Raw genomic sequence first — 19527 nt, forward strand, 5'->3', positions numbered from 1 at the left:
TGGAAGAAATTAAAACCTTTTATTAAAATTACAAAAGTACATAACCTTTCATTTTGAAGGAAATTATCTATAAAAAATTAACCATAAGGATGATACCTGATTGGTTTGAGCTTGACTCCAAAGGTCAAAAGTACCAAGAGGTCTCAGGTTCAAATCAAAGAAGGAATAAAAATCCCCTTGTGGCTACGAAGATTCAAATACGGTGACTCTGAGCTATCTGCAAAACATGTGGTTTGAGCTTGGCTCCAAAGATCAAAAGTACCAGGAGGTCCCAGGTTCAAATCAAAGAAGAAATAAAAATCCCCTTGTGGCTACGAAGATTCAAATACGGTGACATTTTTTTTTTCTTTTCCCTCTTGTTCAATAACATTATTTTTTATTTCCTTTCTTTCATTTTCCATTCTAACCTGAAAACACAAATAAAAAAATTCATTTCATTCCATTTTTTAATTTTTTTTTCTCCTCCAAATTCAAGAAAAGAGTTAAAAAGGCCTTATCATGGAACATTAGTTTGATGATCCGTGGGCTGCCTTGGAGATAACTGATTTGGTACAAGGGTAAGGGTTCGACCGGTTGGCCATGGTCTGAACTCTACGGTCCGAGCAGGATGAATGCATATCATATGGTCTTGGTAACTGTATCATCAATGATGGTTAAGACTTCAAAGATAAGATTTGGGTTGACTTGAAAGCAAGAATAAAGAAATAAGAAACCATGAAATCGATGGAGACAGTGGGTTGTAAAAATGCCTTATCCACCCTGTCACCATATACTACCCTTCTCCCCACCCACAGTTTTGGTCTTTCTCCCATCGGTTTCTCCAACCAATATTCAGTCATAAACTATTTCTTCTATTGTTGCTAAATACTACTCGCTTACTCAACCACTTGATCATTTGGGGTTTATCGCCTTCTTTAACCCATCGAAACCGTTTATTCCATTCAACCAAGATCCTAGTTTACGGTTTCAGTCTAATTTCTCATTTGGGTTGCTTTCAAATTGACGTAGTTTGATCACACACCCAATCTTTTGGTGAATGCGAGGATTTGAAATCGTCTTGGTTTGATTTGAGATTGAGGTGTATCGATTAATAATCCAATCTTTTGGTCGATAAAAGTGATCTGCTTTGTGGGTCTGTATCCAATTTGTAGTAAATTCACAGTCAAAATTTGTCAAATTGTCTAGGGTTTTCTGGTTTGATTTCAAGTTTTGAGTATGGTGGCTATAAAGCTTGGGATGCTTCACTATGTTTTGGACCATGTGTATGGTGCCTTCATGCACAGAACAATGCTAAGCCCACTGTTCTTTTCAAGAGGATGGGGTGGTACACAGCTTGATCTTTTAGAGAAAATGATTAAACAGATTTTCCCAGTAGTTGGAGGCCAGAATTTGCCCCCAAGATTGATTCAACCCATTTGGAGAACAGTTTGGGAAACCAAAAGTGCTTGTTTGAAAGAAGGAGTTTTCAAGACTCCATGTGATGAACAGCTTATTAATGCATTACCTCCTGAGAGTCACATTGCAAGAGTTGCTTTCCTTGCCCCAAAATTTGTGCCATCCCACAAAATGGCTTGTGTTGTTCATCTTGCAGGTATAACAACAAACTTAAATTTACTATTCTGGATTTGACTTTCTAAATCTAGATTGTGTTTAAACTTTTATTGTGGTTTTGTTACTAGTGAGAGTGCATGACTCTGTTGTTTGTATGATGATGCAAGTATTCAAAGTGCACCTGTTTACTCTTAAGTGAAATATAGTTTGAGAATCTTCCAAAATACACACATTTTTGTTTAATCTGAATGGTTGTTGCTTAAAATAGTTACCCTAGTAGTCAGGGCTTTCATACATATCTGCTAATCTATCATCAAAATCAATGGAAGATTGTCTCTCTGAAATTAATGTTCATGAGGTTGTGTCATCAAGGCATTTTATACTAAATGAATACAATTCGGTTAATAATCTTCAATAAGTTGTTGGTAACTCAATGGGAGAGAGCTATTGTTGAACTAGATGGACAAAGATAGAGTTCTAAGTGAATTGAAGAAGAGAAGAAGAGGGAGAGAGAATTGTATTGCAACAAGTAAATGAAAGAGAGGGTTACATTGTTCATATATAGAAAGCTAAAACAAACTAAAAGAAAAACCAATCTATGAACCTTAACCAACTCCAACCATGGTTGGAAACATATGTAGACATTGTGCCTTCATACTATATCTCTGAAGACTTAGAAATTAAAGAAGAACCCTAAACCAAATGAACCCAATATATCTCACTGGAAAGTAGGGTCTTTGAAGAACCCATAAAGGCAATATCCTCTTAACTTATCTTCAAAGATTGAGTCACCTTTCAAGCTACAAGGGATGGAGGAACTTTTTAAGAGAAGAATTCCTTGACCTGGAGTAGCCTTTTAGTAGCTTAAGGCTCTAGCTAAATCTTAAAATCGATAAGTTGTAGAAGCTGCCATATATAGGCTGCAAGTGTAAGTTGTGAAGACCAAATTTATCTTCTTATGTGCATATGGTCACTCGTGAGTTTTCCGACTAATCTTTTGGATAAGGGCTCTAGGATCAAACAACATGTTGATTCACATTCATATGGTTTGACATTCAAATCAAGAGGGATAGTGAGAAGACCGACATCTAAACATGCTTCTTTCAAAAAGGTCTGTAGCATACTGTCTTTAGATGAGCTGGAGGCTATTTCAAGTCCTTAGAGTAAGAACTTTAAGAGTCCTTATATGGAATGAGGTGCACTTCATCTTATTGAAAAGCTTTGTAAATGATGATCCTGGATAAATCTTGAATTTTTGAAACCTTACTCTCGAACCCTCATTACCTAAGAGTCCAAATACAGAGCAAGGTTTAAGATCAAAGAAAACCAAAACAAACACATGAAAGATCGGAAGAAGAACATAGAAATCTATGTGTTATGGACTTCAAAGGGATAAACGAAAACACAACAGTCTGATTTTTTCTGTGCAGAAAATTACAGTAATAAAAACTCAAACAAGAAGACACAGGTTAGTGCAGAAGATTGAAGGAGAAATCAAAACAAGATCAAAAGTTTTTTCGATGACTACAATAAAACTCTTTGGCATCGAATTTTCCGTAAAACAGGAAGAAAAAGATGTGGAAGAGGAGGTGGCAATATTGAAGCAGGAACAAAACATCTAAAGATGAAACTCGAAACCCTACAGGCTACATGTGAAAATTAGATAAAAGATAATGAGAGGCTGAAGAAACAAATTCCAGGAGATGTTAAGAAAGGGGCCTGGAGTAAAGAAGAAGATGATATTTTAATGGAACATATACAAGAAAATGGTCCAAAGAACTGGAATCTCCTTCTTTCCAATGGACTTCTCAAACAGACGGCAAAATCGTGTAGCCTTCGATGGTTGAACAAATTTCAACCCAATCTCAAGAAATGTGTGTTTTCTGAAAAGGAAAAACAATTGGTGTTTGATTTGCAAAGTAAGTATGGGAACGATTGGGCAAAAATTGCCATTTATTTGCCTGGAAGATCTGTGTATCATGTCAAGAACTTATGGTATAATCATCAAAAGAGTATGACCCGGTTTAACAAGGGTAAAGAAAAATGTTTGAAGGTTGGCTCAAGACCAGATGAAAAGATTACGGAAATAAATTTTAAGATTGATTGTATTGTCTGCGATAGACCTACCACACGAAAAGAATCTGGATGTTTCTTTTGTGTTGATGATGAATGTGTTAAGATGGATGATATGTGTAAATTTGACAGCAAAAATGGGCAAGTTGGTGGCTGTGGACGATACTCTCCTAGCAGTTGAAAATCTATGATGATGTCAAGGTTAGAGGCTTCAAGAAGATGAAGTCTAAGGGGCTGTTCGGTAATGGCTTAATGGGTTGTTAAGCCTGTATGGCTTATTCGGTCAGCCATACATTGTTGTTCGTTTATGACTTGTTCAGTCAGCTGAGGCTTAACCAGTCAGCTAGAAAAGCAGAGTCCTATGGACTCGACCACTTTTTCATACCTTTATTCCAAGTTTGCCCTTTCACATTTCTAGAACCCCAAATGCCCAGCTTCTCTCATTTCCATCTATCCATACTCTCAATATCAATTCTTTCCTTCGTCCTGTTTGCTCCTCTGGTCCCTCTATCTCCATAGATTTGCACTCTCTCTATTCTCCTTGCCGGAGAGCCAAATCTGCCAGTAGTTAACCATATCAGCAATTTAACATGCAAATAACAGAAACAGACTTAAGACCAACACAACCAGATCAAGAGCTACTGTTGTTTGATAACTCGAAAACATAAAAATTATGTCCCAAAATGAGAGCTGTGGATAGAAACCATATCGTCACTTTCATCCAAATTTTCCTATTAGGTTTCTCTTTTTTCGCAATGGAGTAATGGTACATCGGAAGCGAGTATTCAGACAGTAGAAAAGTTAACAAAACCATCAGATTGAAAACCGCAAGTGAATAATCGTTGCGGCAATACGAAACGATGAACGAATAGACGGTGACAAGGAACAATTGTAGGACACTAAATGGAAACAAAATCTGCTGATGTTCGTCTTTGATTTCTGGAGGATTTACATTGATCTTCTTACGATTAGGCACTTCGACTTCCATTTTGATTGCAGATGATCCTCCTCTTCAACTTGTCCTCGATAATATAATACATGAAGTTCAACAATCAGAACTTCTGGAACCTTCCATCAAGTTTCACTTTTGGACCATTTGGTAATTTCTGTAGTTACCGCTAACAACTTTTGTTCTTTGCTGCCAAAAATACCAATGTTATTTGTTCAGGGGTAAAATGGTCATTTCAGCCATTAAGACTGCATATTCAGCAAAACAACCGAACAACAATTTATGTTATGTTATACAGGCAACTATATCAATACAGACAACTTTATACATACATGTCTTAATGGAAAGTGAACCGAACAACCCCTAAGTCTAAAGTCCTAATCGATGCTGTTCATATCTAGCTTAAGAGGGAGTGTTGAAAGTTAAGCTAGATATCAGTTATGGTAGTTATGATCATTTATGTTATTTGGCAGCTATAAAAATATTGAATCGTTGCCTTTCTTTGAAGGGGTACAACGGTTCTATTTGCTGTATATATATATAGGTGTGTAAATGATGTAATTATTTTGTTGTGATAATAGAATTTGTTCTCGTGTATATATATATTTATATATATATATATATCATCACAACGATCCCATATATATATATATATATATATATATATCCTGTGTTCTTTATTGTTTTGCTGGTTATCTCCAACATAGTGTTATCAGAGCAAGGTTTAAGATCAAAGAAAACCAAAACAAACACAGGAAAGATTGGAAGAAGAACATAGAAATCTATGTGTTATGGACTTCAAAGGGATAAACGAGGTACACAACAATCTATGATTTTTTCCGTGCAGAAAACTCAAGGAAAACACTAACAGAAACTCAAACAAGAAGACACAAGTCTGTGCAGAAGATTCAAGGAGAAATGTAAACAAGATCAAAAGTTTTTCCAATGGTCACAATAAAACTCTTTGGCATCGAATTTTCCGTAAAAAAGGAAGAAAATGATGTGGAAGAGGAGGTGACAATATTGAAGGAGGAACAAAAGCATCTAAAGATGAAACTCGAAACCCTATAAGCTACATGTGAAAATCAGATAAAAGAGAATGAGAGGCTGAAGAAACAAATTCCAGGAGATGTTAAGAAAGATTAAGAAAGGGGCCTGAAGTAAAGAAGAAGATGATCTTTTAATGGAACATATACAAGGAAATGGTCCAAAGAAATGAAATCTTCTTCTTTCCAATGGACTTCTCAAACGGACGGCAAAATCGTGTAGCCTTTGGTGGTTGAACAAATTTCAACCCAATCTCAAGAAAGGTATGTTTTTTGAAAAGGAAAAACAATTGGTGTTTGAAGGGGTACAACGGTTCTATTTGCTGTAGTATATATATAGGTGTGCAACTGATGTAATTACATCAGTTGCACACCTATATATAAATTACATCAGTTGCACACCTATATATATACTACAACAAATAGAACTGTTGTACCCCTTCAAAGAAAGACAACGATTCAATATTTTTGTAACTGCCAAATAACATAACTGATCGTAAGTACCATAAATGATATCTAGCTTGACTTTCAACACTCCTCCTTAAGCTAGATATGAACAACATGGATTAGGACTTAGACTTCATTTTCTTGAAGCCTCTAACCTTGACATCATCATAGATTTTCAACTGCTATGGAGAGTATCGTCCACAGCCACCAAATTGACCATTTTTGCTGTTAAATTGACACACATCATCCATCTTAACACATTCATCATCAACACAAAGGAAATATCCATATTCTTTTTGTCTGGTAGGTTTATCGCAAACAATACAATCAATCTTAAAATATCTTTCCAGAATCTTTTCATCTGGTCTTGAACCAACCTTCAAACATTTCTTTTTACCCTTGTTAAACCGGGCTATACTCTTTTGATGATTATATCATACGTTCTTGACATGATACACAAATCTTCCAAGCAAATAAGTGGCAATTTTTGCCCAATTGTTCCCATACTTACTTTGCAAATCAAACACCAATCGTTTTTCCTTTTCAGAAAACATAGCTTTCTTGAGATTGGGTTGAAATTTGTTCACCATTGAAGGCTACACGATTTTGCCGTCCGTTTGGGAAGTCCATTGGAAAGAATGAGATTCCAGTTCTTTGGACCATTTTCTTGTATATGTTCCATCAAAAGATCATCTTCTTCTTTACTCCAGGCCCCTTAATCTCCTGGAATTTGTTTCTTCAGCCTCTCATTCTCTTTTATCTGATTTTCACATGTAGCCGGTAGGGTCTCGAGTTTCATCTTTAGATGCTTTTGTTCCTCCTTCAATATTACCACCTCCTCTTCCACATCTTTTTCTTCGTTCTTTACGGAAAATTCGATGCCAAAGAGTTTTATTGTAACCATCGAAAAAACTTCTGATCTTGTTTTGATTTCTCCTTGAATCTTCTGCACAGACCTGTGTCTTCTTGTTTGAGTTTCTGTTAGTGTTTTCCTTGAGTTTTCTGCATAGAAAAAAATCAGAGACTGCTGTGTTCTTCGTTTATCCCTTCGAAGTACATAGCACATAGATTTCTATGTTCTTCGTTCTTCCAATCTCTATGTTTGTTTTGGTTTTCTTTGATCTTAAACCTTTGCTCTAATACCACTATGTTGGAGATAACCAGAAAAACAATATAGAACACAAGATATATATATAGATATATAGGATAGTTGTGATCATATATATATACACGAAAACAAATTTTATTATCACAATAATTACATCAGTTACACACCTATATATATACAACAAATAGAACCGTTGTACCCCTTCAAAGAAAGACAACGATTCAATATTTTTGTAACTGCCAAATAACATAACTGATCATAACTGCCATAAATGATATCTAGCTTAACTTTCAACAATATTGTTTAATGTAATTATTGTCGATTATGCCAATATCTTTGAGCTTATGTATGACCGTATAGTTGTAAGTTGCCTTTTCAAATGCAGTGAAAGAGCTTGTTTTCTGATATATGTGGGATAATCCTTTTTTTGGAAAGAGGGAAGCACCTCTGGCAAAAGCTATAGCAGGAAAGAAGAAAAGATACACCCAAATGGCCCTGTAACAGAAGGAGGGATATATGTGGGATAATTTTGATGTTAAAAGAAAACCTCCTTGTTGTGGTGATTACACTAAGAATTCCATACTGGTGTTGAGAATCCAGCACAGCAAAAAAAGTACAGTTTGGCTGCATTAGAACCCATTGCAGCTGATTTCTTATGTATCTTAACAATCATTATAACTAGTATATGGAGAGAAGCAAACATTGTTCCTGATCTGTCTTTGCTATATGAGGTAATGAGATCTTGGAAATGACTGAATATTCGCATGATAAGTTACAGAATAAATCATGTATTCTACACGATATCAAGGCCAGACTGAACTTCTAATCTGTCAGTTGTGGACCACAAACCTTTAGGATTGCTACCTTTCCCTTTTGAACTTAACTGTTCATTCTCAGGAATTTAGAGTTCTTTTAGCATGATTTTGTTAATTGTTAGCTGTGTTTTGATTGGACTCAGTTAGATGTCTGTAACAGGATCCTATTAATTCTTTGTTGAATTAACTTTAATTCCCCTAGGTAGGCCTGAAAAATGTTAGTATCAACCTTATACCTACAGCCAATTAGAAAAGCACATTGAGAAAATTTGTCAATACTAGGCACCAATGCAGTATATGAGTGTAGTTCTGTGTTATAAACAGTTCAAAATATTTCTGTTTGCTTTTGATGTTGGCGCTCGATAACTGAAGCATTTTCTGTAGCATTAATCTGATTGACCATTTGTTGTAGGCTTTTTTTCTTCTTCTTCGAATTTGGGTCTCAAATGTCACTTGGCAACCAGTTTTCGAAGTCCCATTTTGAATCAGTGCTCCAGATTCCCTTTGTCCTATGTCTTTTTACCTCAGTTCTTGTGTGGCTATTATGTTGAGATCTCTTGTTTCAGCCTTTTTGACATTTTTCGGTGGTGAAATTTATTATATTTCAGGTACCGGGGACCATAGTTTTGAGCGAAGATTGCGTCTTGGTGGGCCACTTTTGAAGGAAAATATAGCAACCATGGTTCTTGAGAGGTAATAACCAATCCCGTGATCGATTCTGCTGCATGCGTACTATCTTTCATTCTTTTTAAAACCATGCAGCCCTTTTTATGGACAAAGGCGCCCATTGCTGCAGACTGGTTCAAAATTGTTATGTGTGAGTGATTTGCTGTTATTAGGAAGAGCTACCATTGAAGAAGCACGCAGTCTTCTACATTGGTTAGATTCTGAAGCAGGTTACGGGAAAATGGGGGTTTGTGGTCTAAGCATGGGTAACTTTTTAACTCTTAAGCCTACACTTTGGTCACCTTTGTCTCACTGGTCTTGCTTTCCAGCCAAAAACTAACATTTCTTGACACATTCACACTTTTTTACCATTAACATAACACTATTTCAATCTTTATTCCTTATCTGCTTGCTTACACTCTTGCTTAAACTGTGGGTCTTCACGGAAACAACCGCTCTAACCTTTTTGGGTAGAGGTCAGACGTCTCACCCCCAAGACCCTACATTCGAGTGGAATTTACTGAGTCACTTTGGTTTGGTTTATTTTTGAAGGGTACGCAAGTCAAGTTACTTTTGGTTTCTACTGAAAGTAGGGCAAAACATGATTAAAAAAATGAGGTTTGGTAAAATATTTTTGGGGTCCTCTGGATATATGTCCTGAGTTTTCAATTAGGAGCATGCCCTTCTAAATTTTTAGCTCAATCACCTGGGTTCAAAACAACGTGCTCTCATAAAACCTTAGACATAGAGGGTTAGATTTTTAAATGCAGTTTTTGAGAAAGTCATTCAGCTAAACACCCAATGTTCTTTTTGACACTGCTACATATATTTTGCCAAGATTTTGAAGGTTTGATTCGATTTATGTGGTTAGGTGGAGTACATGCTGCAATGGTTGGATCTTTACACCCTACACCGATTGCTACATTCCCATTTCTGTCTCCACACTCGGCTGTTGTGGCATTCTGCGAAGGGGTATTGAAGCATGCGACTGCATGGGAGGCACTGAGACAGGATCTTTCGGCCGCCATGACACTTGATGAAGTCCGAGAGCGTATGCGACAGGTGTTGTCTCTCACAGACGTCACACGCTTTCCCATCCCTAAAAACCCCAATGCTGTTATTCTTGTTGCTGCTACTGTAAGTGCTTACGGTGTTTAGACCATCTCCAACAAAGTCTATAATTTCTCCAAACATGTAGAAGCAAAATTCAAATCTCCAAAAAAAAGTTAAATTCAACTCCAACAAGGATCCGTTGGAGAAAAAAAAGATTAAAAACTCCAAAATCTTTAAAGATCTCCGTTTTTGAGAATCTGTTGGAGAGGCTATTGATCAATATAAAACAAGCCCTTTAATTTGTATCTCAAAAACATTTTTAATGCTTGATCACAAAGAAATTTCCATTAGTAGTCAAACCATGCATATATATATATATATATATATGTATATTTAGCATATGATACTTTTAAAAGGTGTACTGAGTTTGTTTTGGTTTTTATCTGAGTTGATATTTTGGGGTTTGATGTTTAATAGGACGATGGATACATCCCTAAACACTCGGTGTTGGAGGTCCAAAGAGCTTGGCCTGGATCAGAAGTGAGATGGGTAACGGGTGGCCACGTCTCATCCTTCATTCTCCACAACAATGAATTCCGTAGAGCCATTGTCGACGGGCTCAACAGATTACAGTGGAAGGAGTCCCCGTTATGACCATAAATCATAAGGTTAGAGGAAACATCTGCATATATATTTACTAGATTTGTTTCCAATTTCTCCTGTACATCTTCTGCTGGTTTCCCCTTTCTCCTTGTTACAAATGCTGACATCACAATGTTTCTGTGGTGGATTTGATTTAATTTAATTGATTTTAGCGCCATTTTTCATATATTTTTATTGGGAAATAAGACTTATAAAAAGGGGTTTCCATGGTTAAAAATTCACCCAAAAATGAAGACCTCATTCTTCACCATTGCTATTGCCATTCTCACCCTCTTCCTCTCCCTTTCTCTCTCCCAACGTTGCAACCTAAAAGACGAAAAAACCCTTCTCAAAATCAAGAAATCCCTCGGAAATCCCTACCAATTGGCCTCTTGGAACGGAGACTCCGACTGTTGTAGATGGTATTATGTACAATGCGATCTCTACAACGACCGGATCACCGCCCTCACCATCTTCTCCGGCAACATCTCTGGCCGAATCCCTGACGCCCTCGGCAGCCTCTCTTTTCTCGAGACTTTAATCTTCCGTAAACTCAGTAACCTCACCGGTCAAATACCCTTCACAATTACCAAACTCACCCGCCTCAAAAATCTTACGGTCAGCTGGACCAATCTCTCCGGTCCCATCCCTTCCTTCCTTAGCCAACTCAAGAACTTAACATTGCTCGATTTGTCGTTCAATAATTTCAGTGGTGCTATCCCGCCGGAGCTGGCTACACTACCAAAGCTCCAAACTCTTCACCTGGACAGAAATAAATTAACCGGCTCCATCCCGGAATCATTTGGGACGTTCACCGGAAAAGGTCCAGCCGTTTACCTGTCTCATAACCTGCTGAACGGAACCGTACCCAAGTCACTGGGTCGAGTCAACTTCACATGGCTAGACTTGTCCAGAAACAGTCTACAGGGAGACTTAACGGTGTTTTTTGGGACTAACAAAACCATTAAAGCAGCTGACTTTTCAAGGAACATGTTCGAGTTTAACTTCTCGAAGATAATTCAGTTTCCGGCGAGCTTGTCTGCATTGGATTTGAATCATAATAGGATATATGGGAGTTTGCCGGAAACATTGACGGGACTGAATTTGCAGAAGTGGAACGTGAGTTACAATAGACTGTGTGGTCAAATTCCGGCCGGTGGCAATTTGCAGAAATATGATAACACGGCTTATTTTCATAACCGGTGCTTGTGTGGGTCTCCATTGCCGGCATGCTACTAAAATAAAGAAAATCTTCAAGACTTTGGACCTTTTTTCCTTCTTTTTGTAGTATTAAAGTGGGTTAATCAACCACTTTTGCCTCGATTCTTATTTTGATAACGATAAATCATGATCGTCAATTGATACACGAAGTTTCCAAAATTCCATCGTAAACAAACATTGAATTGACATTACAAATAAGCATTTGGTTATGATACGAATTTTAGATACTTGATTACATTAATTGGTGATTTTGATTCACCTTCCGCCTAATAAAACATGATTAAAAAAGTTGCCCGCAACTGATTTGTTATCGAGCGATGGAGGACGAAAATATTTTACAAATTTTTAGAGACAATTGATTTAATTTATGGACGTATGTACTTTAACCAGATTTACCATAATCTTTTTATAAGAAAGACATATAAAAATACATTTTTTATATACAAAATTGATGAGTTTACCATGTTATTTATGGAGTGTTGCTATGTGTACCGAAATTAATGTCAAAATCAAGTCAACTGCACCATTTTTAATGTCAGAATTAACCTCCCCATCTGATGTAGTCAACATCATGGTGTGCCTGATTGGCGAGTCTGCCGTCTTCAATCTCAAGTCGCGGTCACATCTCGTCCCCCTGGTATAATGACCGGTTCCGACAAATCCCAACTACAGATATGTATTTTTGCCGGTAGCAGTGAAGTTTCTTATTTTTTTATTTTGGTCACAAATCAATGGTTAGTTTATAATCAAAATTAAAATTCGATATTTTATAAAATCAAAATAAGAACGTTAAGTTCGATGTCGTTCAAAGATTTTTGGTTCTTGGTATATTGCGATCTTCATGCATAATCAATGTTACCGTTACAATATTGTATATTTGGTAACTTTCCAATGTGATATGTCTATATGACTACTATTAACATTTTGTAATGTGTAAGTAGTAACAACGGAGGGTAACAAATGCAATATACGTGAGATTGAAGACTAATTGTGTGATTTACACAAGATTTGTGTGTTTCATCTCCTCAAATGTATGTGTTTAATTGCTTTTCATTCTTTTTCCGTTGTAGCTCGATTTGTCCAAGTGATTATGCCTTGACGACTTCAATACAAGTTTCAGTATTTCTTGCGGAAGCGATAAGTAACATTTTTGCATAAAAATATGACACCGAACTTTGTAATTTCAAGTTATTAAACTTATCTGCGGTATCCACATTCATCAAACAACTATTTAAGGATAAAATGGTCGTCTGTTAACAACAATTTATCTTAATTAATACAGACAATTTAATTTATAGATGGTTTAATGAAAAAAACATACATCACCTTAACAAATACCGACCAACAAACAAACCGTTGAACACGAAAAGCCTCAAGTCCTCTACCTCTTAAATTTCCAGCCAAAACCGCGTAGGAATCGCCCTTTAAACACGGGATCAAAAGTCTCTAGGTTGCTGAACCATTCTGCATTCTTTTTCTTCAAATTTTCAACAATAATCTCTCACAAGAAAACAGCAAAGAACCTAAGTGAAGGTAACATGTCCCCTTGAAACCAGCACCATGGCTGGCATGGCATGGCATGGTCAGACCCATAGTCCCAAGCCAACTCAACACAACTTGCATGTTTTATGAGAAGTAACCAATTGGCCCATCTGCCCAAAGGTGAGGGCTAGAGCAATGACTCCTTCCATAAATGAGCATTTCCAGCAGTGCCGTCAATAAGGGCGTATTTGTTAGAAGCTAATCCAATGCTGGCTCGGCTTGAAGCTCAACTTAAGAGGTTGCGCTTGTTGCTAGCCAAAGCTTGCTCCATTTTTGGCTTCACAGCCTTCACTATCAACCTCAGCCCATATAAGTTCAAAGCGTAGCTTGCTTGATACGAGCTCAAGTAAACCTTCAAAAAAAATTACAAGCATTCTCGTTTAAAATTTACAATAGGACTCATGAGATTAAGACTAGTGGCCCAAACAATATAAATTACATTGTGGCTTGTAAAGAGTTTCCTAATTTAAGCTCGTCTCGTCAAGACCAATCCGTACTAGTATTGTGCGACTCTAATAGTCAAACGGCCTAGTTTAGTTCAGCTTGGCTACCTGATGTGGCCAAAAAGCTCTTCAAAAAACTTTATTGTCGATGCTCTCAACTCTTTTAGGGGCGTTTGGTTTGCTGGATTGTTTTGAGGGATTTAATTGCATGTAAGGATTTGGATTTGAAATTTTTTGTGTGATCGATTTGTATGATTTGGAATGAAATTGAATTCCATTTTTTTTAAACAAATTATAAACCAATTAAATTATCTTTTTATTAATTGATTATTATAAAACAAATGTTTTCAACATATTCTAAAACATTATTACACACAAATCCTTTAAAATCCCAACAAACCCCATGGGATTTCTAAATGCATGTTTATGGTCAGATCCAAAGAGTCCTTCAAATCAAACATGAAATTGGAATGAAATTGAATTCTAAATCCTTTCGAATCTTATCTAATCCTACAAACTAAACATGAGGGGATTTGAAATGCCATAAAAACCTACGGTTGATTGACTTTGATATTTTTGGAAGTAGCGTTTGGAACAACAAATACAAATCTTCAAATAACTAGGTTTTATTTGTTTGCTTGATCATCAAATATTTAATAAAGCCCATCACATACCTGTTGGGTTACAGAAAATAAAACCGTAACCCTACGAACCGGAATAAATCGGGTGTTTCGAAATTATATCTTACAGTTAGAGAGACTTTGAATCTAAGCAACAAACAAGACTTGATGTCTCCATGCAAACAATCTGAATCATTTGCCTTCTCGTGATACTAGTCAGGGTTTCAAATGTCATACATTCTATATTTATGGGATGTATGACCTACAACCACGACCATCCTTACACCTTACTTGAGTGTAAGACTTTCTAAACACCATCCTCTCTTTTTAAGACCATCTCTTGACAACCTACATTATGTCCAACATAAAATAATATCTGATTTTTATTTAATCAGATTAAATCAATACATACCAGATATAATAATTAAACATTTTAATTATTGAAATTCCTTATTCAGATATGTTCAAAGCGTGTGACCCAATGAGTTCTCAACATGTTGGTAATAAATATAAATCTCGTACTTATATTTATAAATGATGAGTGGTATCTAGCAATACATCTTCGCCATCCAAAAAACAAGAATCTGTGATACAACAAATTATCGATTTGTAGTCAATTTTAGTTTACACATTTAATTTTTTGTCCTTGATGTCCAGATTGAACACGAGACATAACGACATCACATTGTAGTCAATGTGATCTCGTTATGTCTAATCTCTAGTTTCTTGATTCCTTAATATACTAATAAAACAGATCGTGATATTTCATATCAATTATCCGAGGATGCATGCATTTCCTTAGTATATATTTATCAAGGGGTCCAGAGACATCACTCCCGTCATAAAGGAGGGACAAATCCTATCTCCATATATACTAGTTCTACCATGTGATATATAAAATACCCAACAATCATTCTGTCACCCAATTATGGAACGATTAAAATAAATGTCAAAATACGTCACTCACACACAACAAACTCCATGTTCTCAAGTTACAGAATTGTATCTACATTGACCACATGAGAAACACTTATAACACTTACATGACATCCGATGCAGTGTTCTCATAGCGAGTCACGTCCGGTACACAAAATCTCCATCTTGTACCCATATATAGATTTAATATCTCTATATGAATCCCTACATACATATATACTAGTTATTATCATATTAGTTCAACCTTAAACCCGAAATAATATTTAATTAAGGACATTTGAAATACATTATTCTAAGGTTATTTATTATGAATAATTAAAACACAGAATATAAGATAAACATAATAAAATAGGACAATGCCTTTGATTTATTTATCAATTTCATGAAACAAAACCCAACATTACAATCATCATATGATTGATTTTTGAGTATTCACTAACTAACGATACCAGCATGGAAGTGAAGATGCTGCTATATAGACAAGTGGAGCACATATTCTCCATTGAATTTGCAAGTGTGAGAGAGAAGAACAGTTGCCAAGAATAAAGGTGAAAGTTGAGTTTATCTCAAGAATCTCTGCATCAACACAAAAAGACATCTAAAATCAGCAATGGCATAAAGAAGAAGAATAAAGATGAAAGAATACTATAAAAGCATCTTTCATCAAACCTTTCTGCTTACCACTGCTTTTGCTTTTCTTTGCACATAACCAGTTTTTCACCTCTTAAAACATTTGATGTAATTTGTTCTACAGATTTAATACCATTTGCAAGACCAAACAGACAATGGGTAGTGTGGAATCTTGTTGTGGCTTTTCAAACAGAATCTAGCACAGCCTAAATACACTTGATCATTAAGTCCAAAAAGCTAATTTTCGTCACAGCTCAGATGAGGCCTAAATACAGACTGTTTACTTGACTCAAATCATTTGGTATCATTAAGCACTTTTCCATTCCATCAATAATCATAGAAAAAATCCCGCCATTTTCTCAACTTCTGTGGAGACTAACGACGAAGAAAGGTATCAACTTACAGTCACGCGTTTAAAGAAAGCAAACAGCTGAAGCACCTTTTTGTAGGTTCTCCTTCCACTACATTTTTAATGATTTCAATGCAAAAACAAGAAAGGGAAAGATTCACTAGTAACAACTACAAAAAATGGTTCACGTAAAATGTTTCAGTTTCTATGGAATGCCAGAGTTTCAGAGCAGCAAAGAAACTGAAAATGCACATAAAACTGGAATTGTGAGGCTCATCTAGAAAGCAGAGGTCAGACTACATTTGTAATCATCGGCTCCACTTCAGATTGCCAAAGAACCAAGAGCTTACTAATCCACTCAAAATTATAGAAGGTTTTACAGCTCAGGTTCAGTAAAAAGGTACTCATCTTTACAGAACGTCTCATCTAGAACACTATGTGTCTTCTTGTTGTATTAGAGTTTTAGCATAGTTCAATACACTTCGCTTTAGTAGAAATTTTCAAGATTGTTTACGGTTGTCAAAACTAATGACTACCTTTGGTGGGTTATTTCCAGGAGAAGAACAAGATGAGTTCTAAACCAGCTGCAGGAAACCAAGATGACTACAAAATCAAGGACACAAAGCCACAGCTGGGTGAGAGATGGCCACATGGAGGAGTAAGGGGAGGAGGAGGGTGGATAAGCAGTGACAGAGTAACGAGCACTTATGATCTTGTGGAGCAGATGTACTATCTTTATGTTCGAGTTGTGAAGGCAAGAGATCTTCCCATCAACCCCTTGACAGCAAGCTGTGATCCCTACGTTGAAGTGAAACTTGGGAATTATAAAGGAAAAACACAGCATTTTGAGAAGAGAACTTACGCAGAGTGGAAGCAAGTATTTGCTTTCTCAAAAGAAAAGATACAGTCTACGGTTCTTGAAGTCTATGTCAAAGACAAAGATATGATAGCTAGAGATGATTATCTGGGGAAGGTGGTGTTTGACATGAATGAAGTGCCTACAAGGGTCCCACCGGATAGTCCGTTAGCACCTCAATGGTATAGACTAGAGGACCGAAGGGGAGAAAGAAAGGTTAAAGGCGAGATCATGCTTGCAGTTTGGATGGGAACACAAGCTGACGAGGCTTTTTCTGAAGCTTGGCATTCTGATGCCGCTACAGTTCATGGGGAGGGAGTTTTTAGCGTAAGATCAAAGGTGTATGTTTCACCCAAACTTTGGTACCTCAGGGTCAATGTGATAGAAGCACATGATGTCGAAGCTCAAGACAAGTCTCAACTTCCTCAAGTTTTTGTAAAGGCTCAACTTGGAAATCAGATCCTTAAGACCAAGCAGTCTCCAACAAAAACAACCAATCCACTCTGGAATGAAGACTTGGTTTTCGTAGCAGCAGAGCCTTTTGAAGAACAGTTGGTACTTACACTTGAAAATAAAGCGAGTTCAAAAGAGGAGATTGTGGGCAGAATTGTTCTGCCGCTCCACGTCTTCGAGAAGAGGTTAGATCATCGACCTGTTCTTTCTCGGTGGTTCAACCTTGAACAGTTTGGTTTTGGTTTAATAGAGGGAGAGCGAAGAATGGAGCTTAAGTTTTCAACTCGCATTCATCTCCGAGCTTGTCTTGAAGGTGGCTATCATGTACTAGATGAATCTACTATGTACATTAGTGACCAGCGGCCCACTGCTCGTCAACTATGGAAAAAGCCAATTGGGATCCTCGAAATAGGAATTTTAAGCGCACAGGGACTCCAAGGAATGAAAACAAAGGATGGGAAGAAAACCACAGATGCCTATTGTGTGGCTAAATACGGACAAAAGTGGGTGAGAACCAGAACCATACTCGAGAGCTTCAATCCAAAATGGAACGAGCAGTATACATGGGAAGTTTACGACCCGTGTACAGTTGTCACTTTGGGAGTGTTTGATAACTGCCATTTGGGAGCCGCAGAACAGGCGGGAGGAGGAAAGGATTCAAGAATCGGAAAGGTAAGAATACGATTATCAACATTAGAAACAGATCGAATTTACACACATTCTTATCCACTTCTTGTTTTACAACCATCTGGACTAAAGAAGACAGGAGAGCTCCAATTAGCCTTTCGTTTCACTTGCTTGTCTCTAGCCAACATGATCTATCTTTACAGTCAGCCTTTACTCCCCAAAATGCATTACCTGCATCCTTTAACTATAAACCAATTAGATAGCTTGAGATATCAAGCCATGAACATCGTCGCAGTGAGGCTAGGCCGAGCTGAGCCTCCACTTCGAAAAGAAGTAGTCGAATACATGTTGGATGTAGACTCTCACATGTGGAGCATGAGAAGGAGTAAAGCAAACTTTTTCCGAATAGTTTCCCTTTTCTCGGGTGTGATATCAATGAGCAAATGGCTTGGAGATGTTTGCCACTGGAAAAATCCCATCACTTCAATCCTAGTTCATGTCCTCTTTTTCATACTGGTCTGTTTCCCAGAGTTGATTCTCCCAACCATCTTTCTCTACATGTTCCTTATCGGAATATGGAATTTCAGATCTCGGCCTCGCCATCCTCCACATATGGACACTAAACTATCTTGGGCAGAAGCAGTACAACCTGATGAACTAGATGAAGAGTTTGATTCTTTTCCTTCATCTAAGCCTCAGGATGTAACAAAAATGAGGTATGATAGGCTTCGTAGTGTCGCAGGAAGAATCCAAACCGTGGTCGGCGACATTGCGACACAAGGAGAAAGGTTTCAGGCTCTACTGAGCTGGAGAGATCCGAGAGCAAGCTGTCTGTTTATAGTTTTCTGCCTTATTGTTGCAGTGGCTCTGTATGTGACACCCTTCAGAATTGTTATCTTGGGCACGGGTTTGTTCTTGCTAAGGCACCCAAGGTTCCGAAGCAAGATGCCTTCAGTGCCCAGTAACTTCTTCAGGAGATTACCAGCTCGTGCTGATAGCATGCTTTGAGAAAGAACTACAGAGAAGTTATAGAATGCTTGGTATATGTAATATCACGAAACTGTTGTCATTTTGTAATATGCGTTAATATTTTGATTCATTTGAAGGTTCAAGTTTTAACACTTCAAAACGTAACAGTTTCTTCTAAAAAATACTCGCTAGTGCCGACATTCATCACCATGTCTAGCATATCAAAGAATTTCCAAACGCCATGGTTGTTTTTTCCAACTGCCACAACAACTAACTAAAGTTCTTGAGCAAACCAATGAATATAACATCATGAGCGGTTATCTCTCAAGATCAGAGCTTTCAACCCGATCATCATCCATATCGTTTGTTCTATCAGAACATTGACTTCGTACCTGTTACAAAGATTCAATAATAGATTTGAAAGATGACACAGAAAAAGGTCAAGTAAAGGACTTAAAGTAGATAGCATTGACATTATAATTAAATACATGTGTATTTTTGGCGATCAGTTCGATCCAAACCATTCAAAAA

The 19527-nt window shown here is 37.0% G+C and overlaps 3 protein-coding genes across 5 annotated transcripts; all 3 read left to right on the plus strand.

Moving 5' to 3' along the window:
* The first annotated feature begins 733 nt into the window (after nt 1-733).
* On the plus strand, nt 734-10526 carry LOC112507409 (protein ABHD18-like). 3 transcript variants are annotated; one of them, XM_025111989.1, is made up of 5 exons: nt 734-1591; nt 8598-8682; nt 8752-8921; nt 9527-9717; nt 10186-10526. In XM_025111989.1, exons 1-5 carry the CDS (start codon nt 1216-1218, stop codon nt 10360-10362), a joined length of 999 nt encoding a protein of 332 aa, XP_024967757.1. In that variant the 5' UTR covers nt 734-1215; the 3' UTR covers nt 10363-10526. The 3 variants fall into 3 exon arrangements, with proteins under 3 accessions (XP_024967757.1, XP_024967755.1, XP_024967756.1); XM_025111987.1 differs by having other exon boundaries at nt 736-1591; nt 9527-9792; XM_025111988.1 differs by having other exon boundaries at nt 736-1591; nt 8770-8921; nt 9527-9792.
* A 73-nt stretch (nt 10527-10599) lies between these two features.
* LOC112508120 (polygalacturonase inhibitor-like) lies at nt 10600-11589 on the plus strand. Its single transcript, XM_025112900.1, has one exon. It carries the CDS (start codon nt 10600-10602, stop codon nt 11587-11589), a length of 990 nt encoding a protein of 329 aa, XP_024968668.1.
* Nucleotides 11590-16659: 5070 nt separating this feature from the next.
* Nucleotides 16660-19106, plus strand: LOC112507109 (FT-interacting protein 1). The gene has a single exon (XM_025111538.1). It carries the CDS (start codon nt 16660-16662, stop codon nt 19033-19035), a length of 2376 nt encoding a protein of 791 aa, XP_024967306.1. The 3' UTR covers nt 19036-19106.
* Nucleotides 19107-19527: the final 421 nt, after the last annotated feature.

Source organism: Cynara cardunculus (assembly GCF_001531365.2).
Source record: "Cynara cardunculus var. scolymus isolate 2C chromosome LG 2, CcrdV1, whole genome shotgun sequence".
In the NCBI taxonomy this organism is placed as follows: Eukaryota; Viridiplantae; Streptophyta; class Magnoliopsida; order Asterales; family Asteraceae; genus Cynara; species Cynara cardunculus.

Excerpts from the sequence above, each read along its gene's own strand:
- LOC112507409 (XM_025111987.1), top strand. The coding sequence starts at position 1,216 with ATGGTGGCTATAAAGCTTGGGATGCTTCACTATGTTTTGGACCATGTG. Across the intron at positions 8,683-8,751 it reads GCAACCATGGTTCTTGAGAG|CCCTTTTTATGGACAAAGGC; the intron begins GTAATAACCAAT and ends AAAACCATGCAG. Across the intron at positions 8,922-9,526 it reads GGTTTGTGGTCTAAGCATGG|GTGGAGTACATGCTGCAATG; the intron begins GTAACTTTTTAA and ends TTATGTGGTTAG.
- LOC112508120 (XM_025112900.1), top strand. The coding sequence starts at position 10,600 with ATGAAGACCTCATTCTTCACCATTGCTATTGCCATTCTCACCCTCTTC.
- LOC112507109 (XM_025111538.1), top strand. The coding sequence starts at position 16,660 with ATGAGTTCTAAACCAGCTGCAGGAAACCAAGATGACTACAAAATCAAG.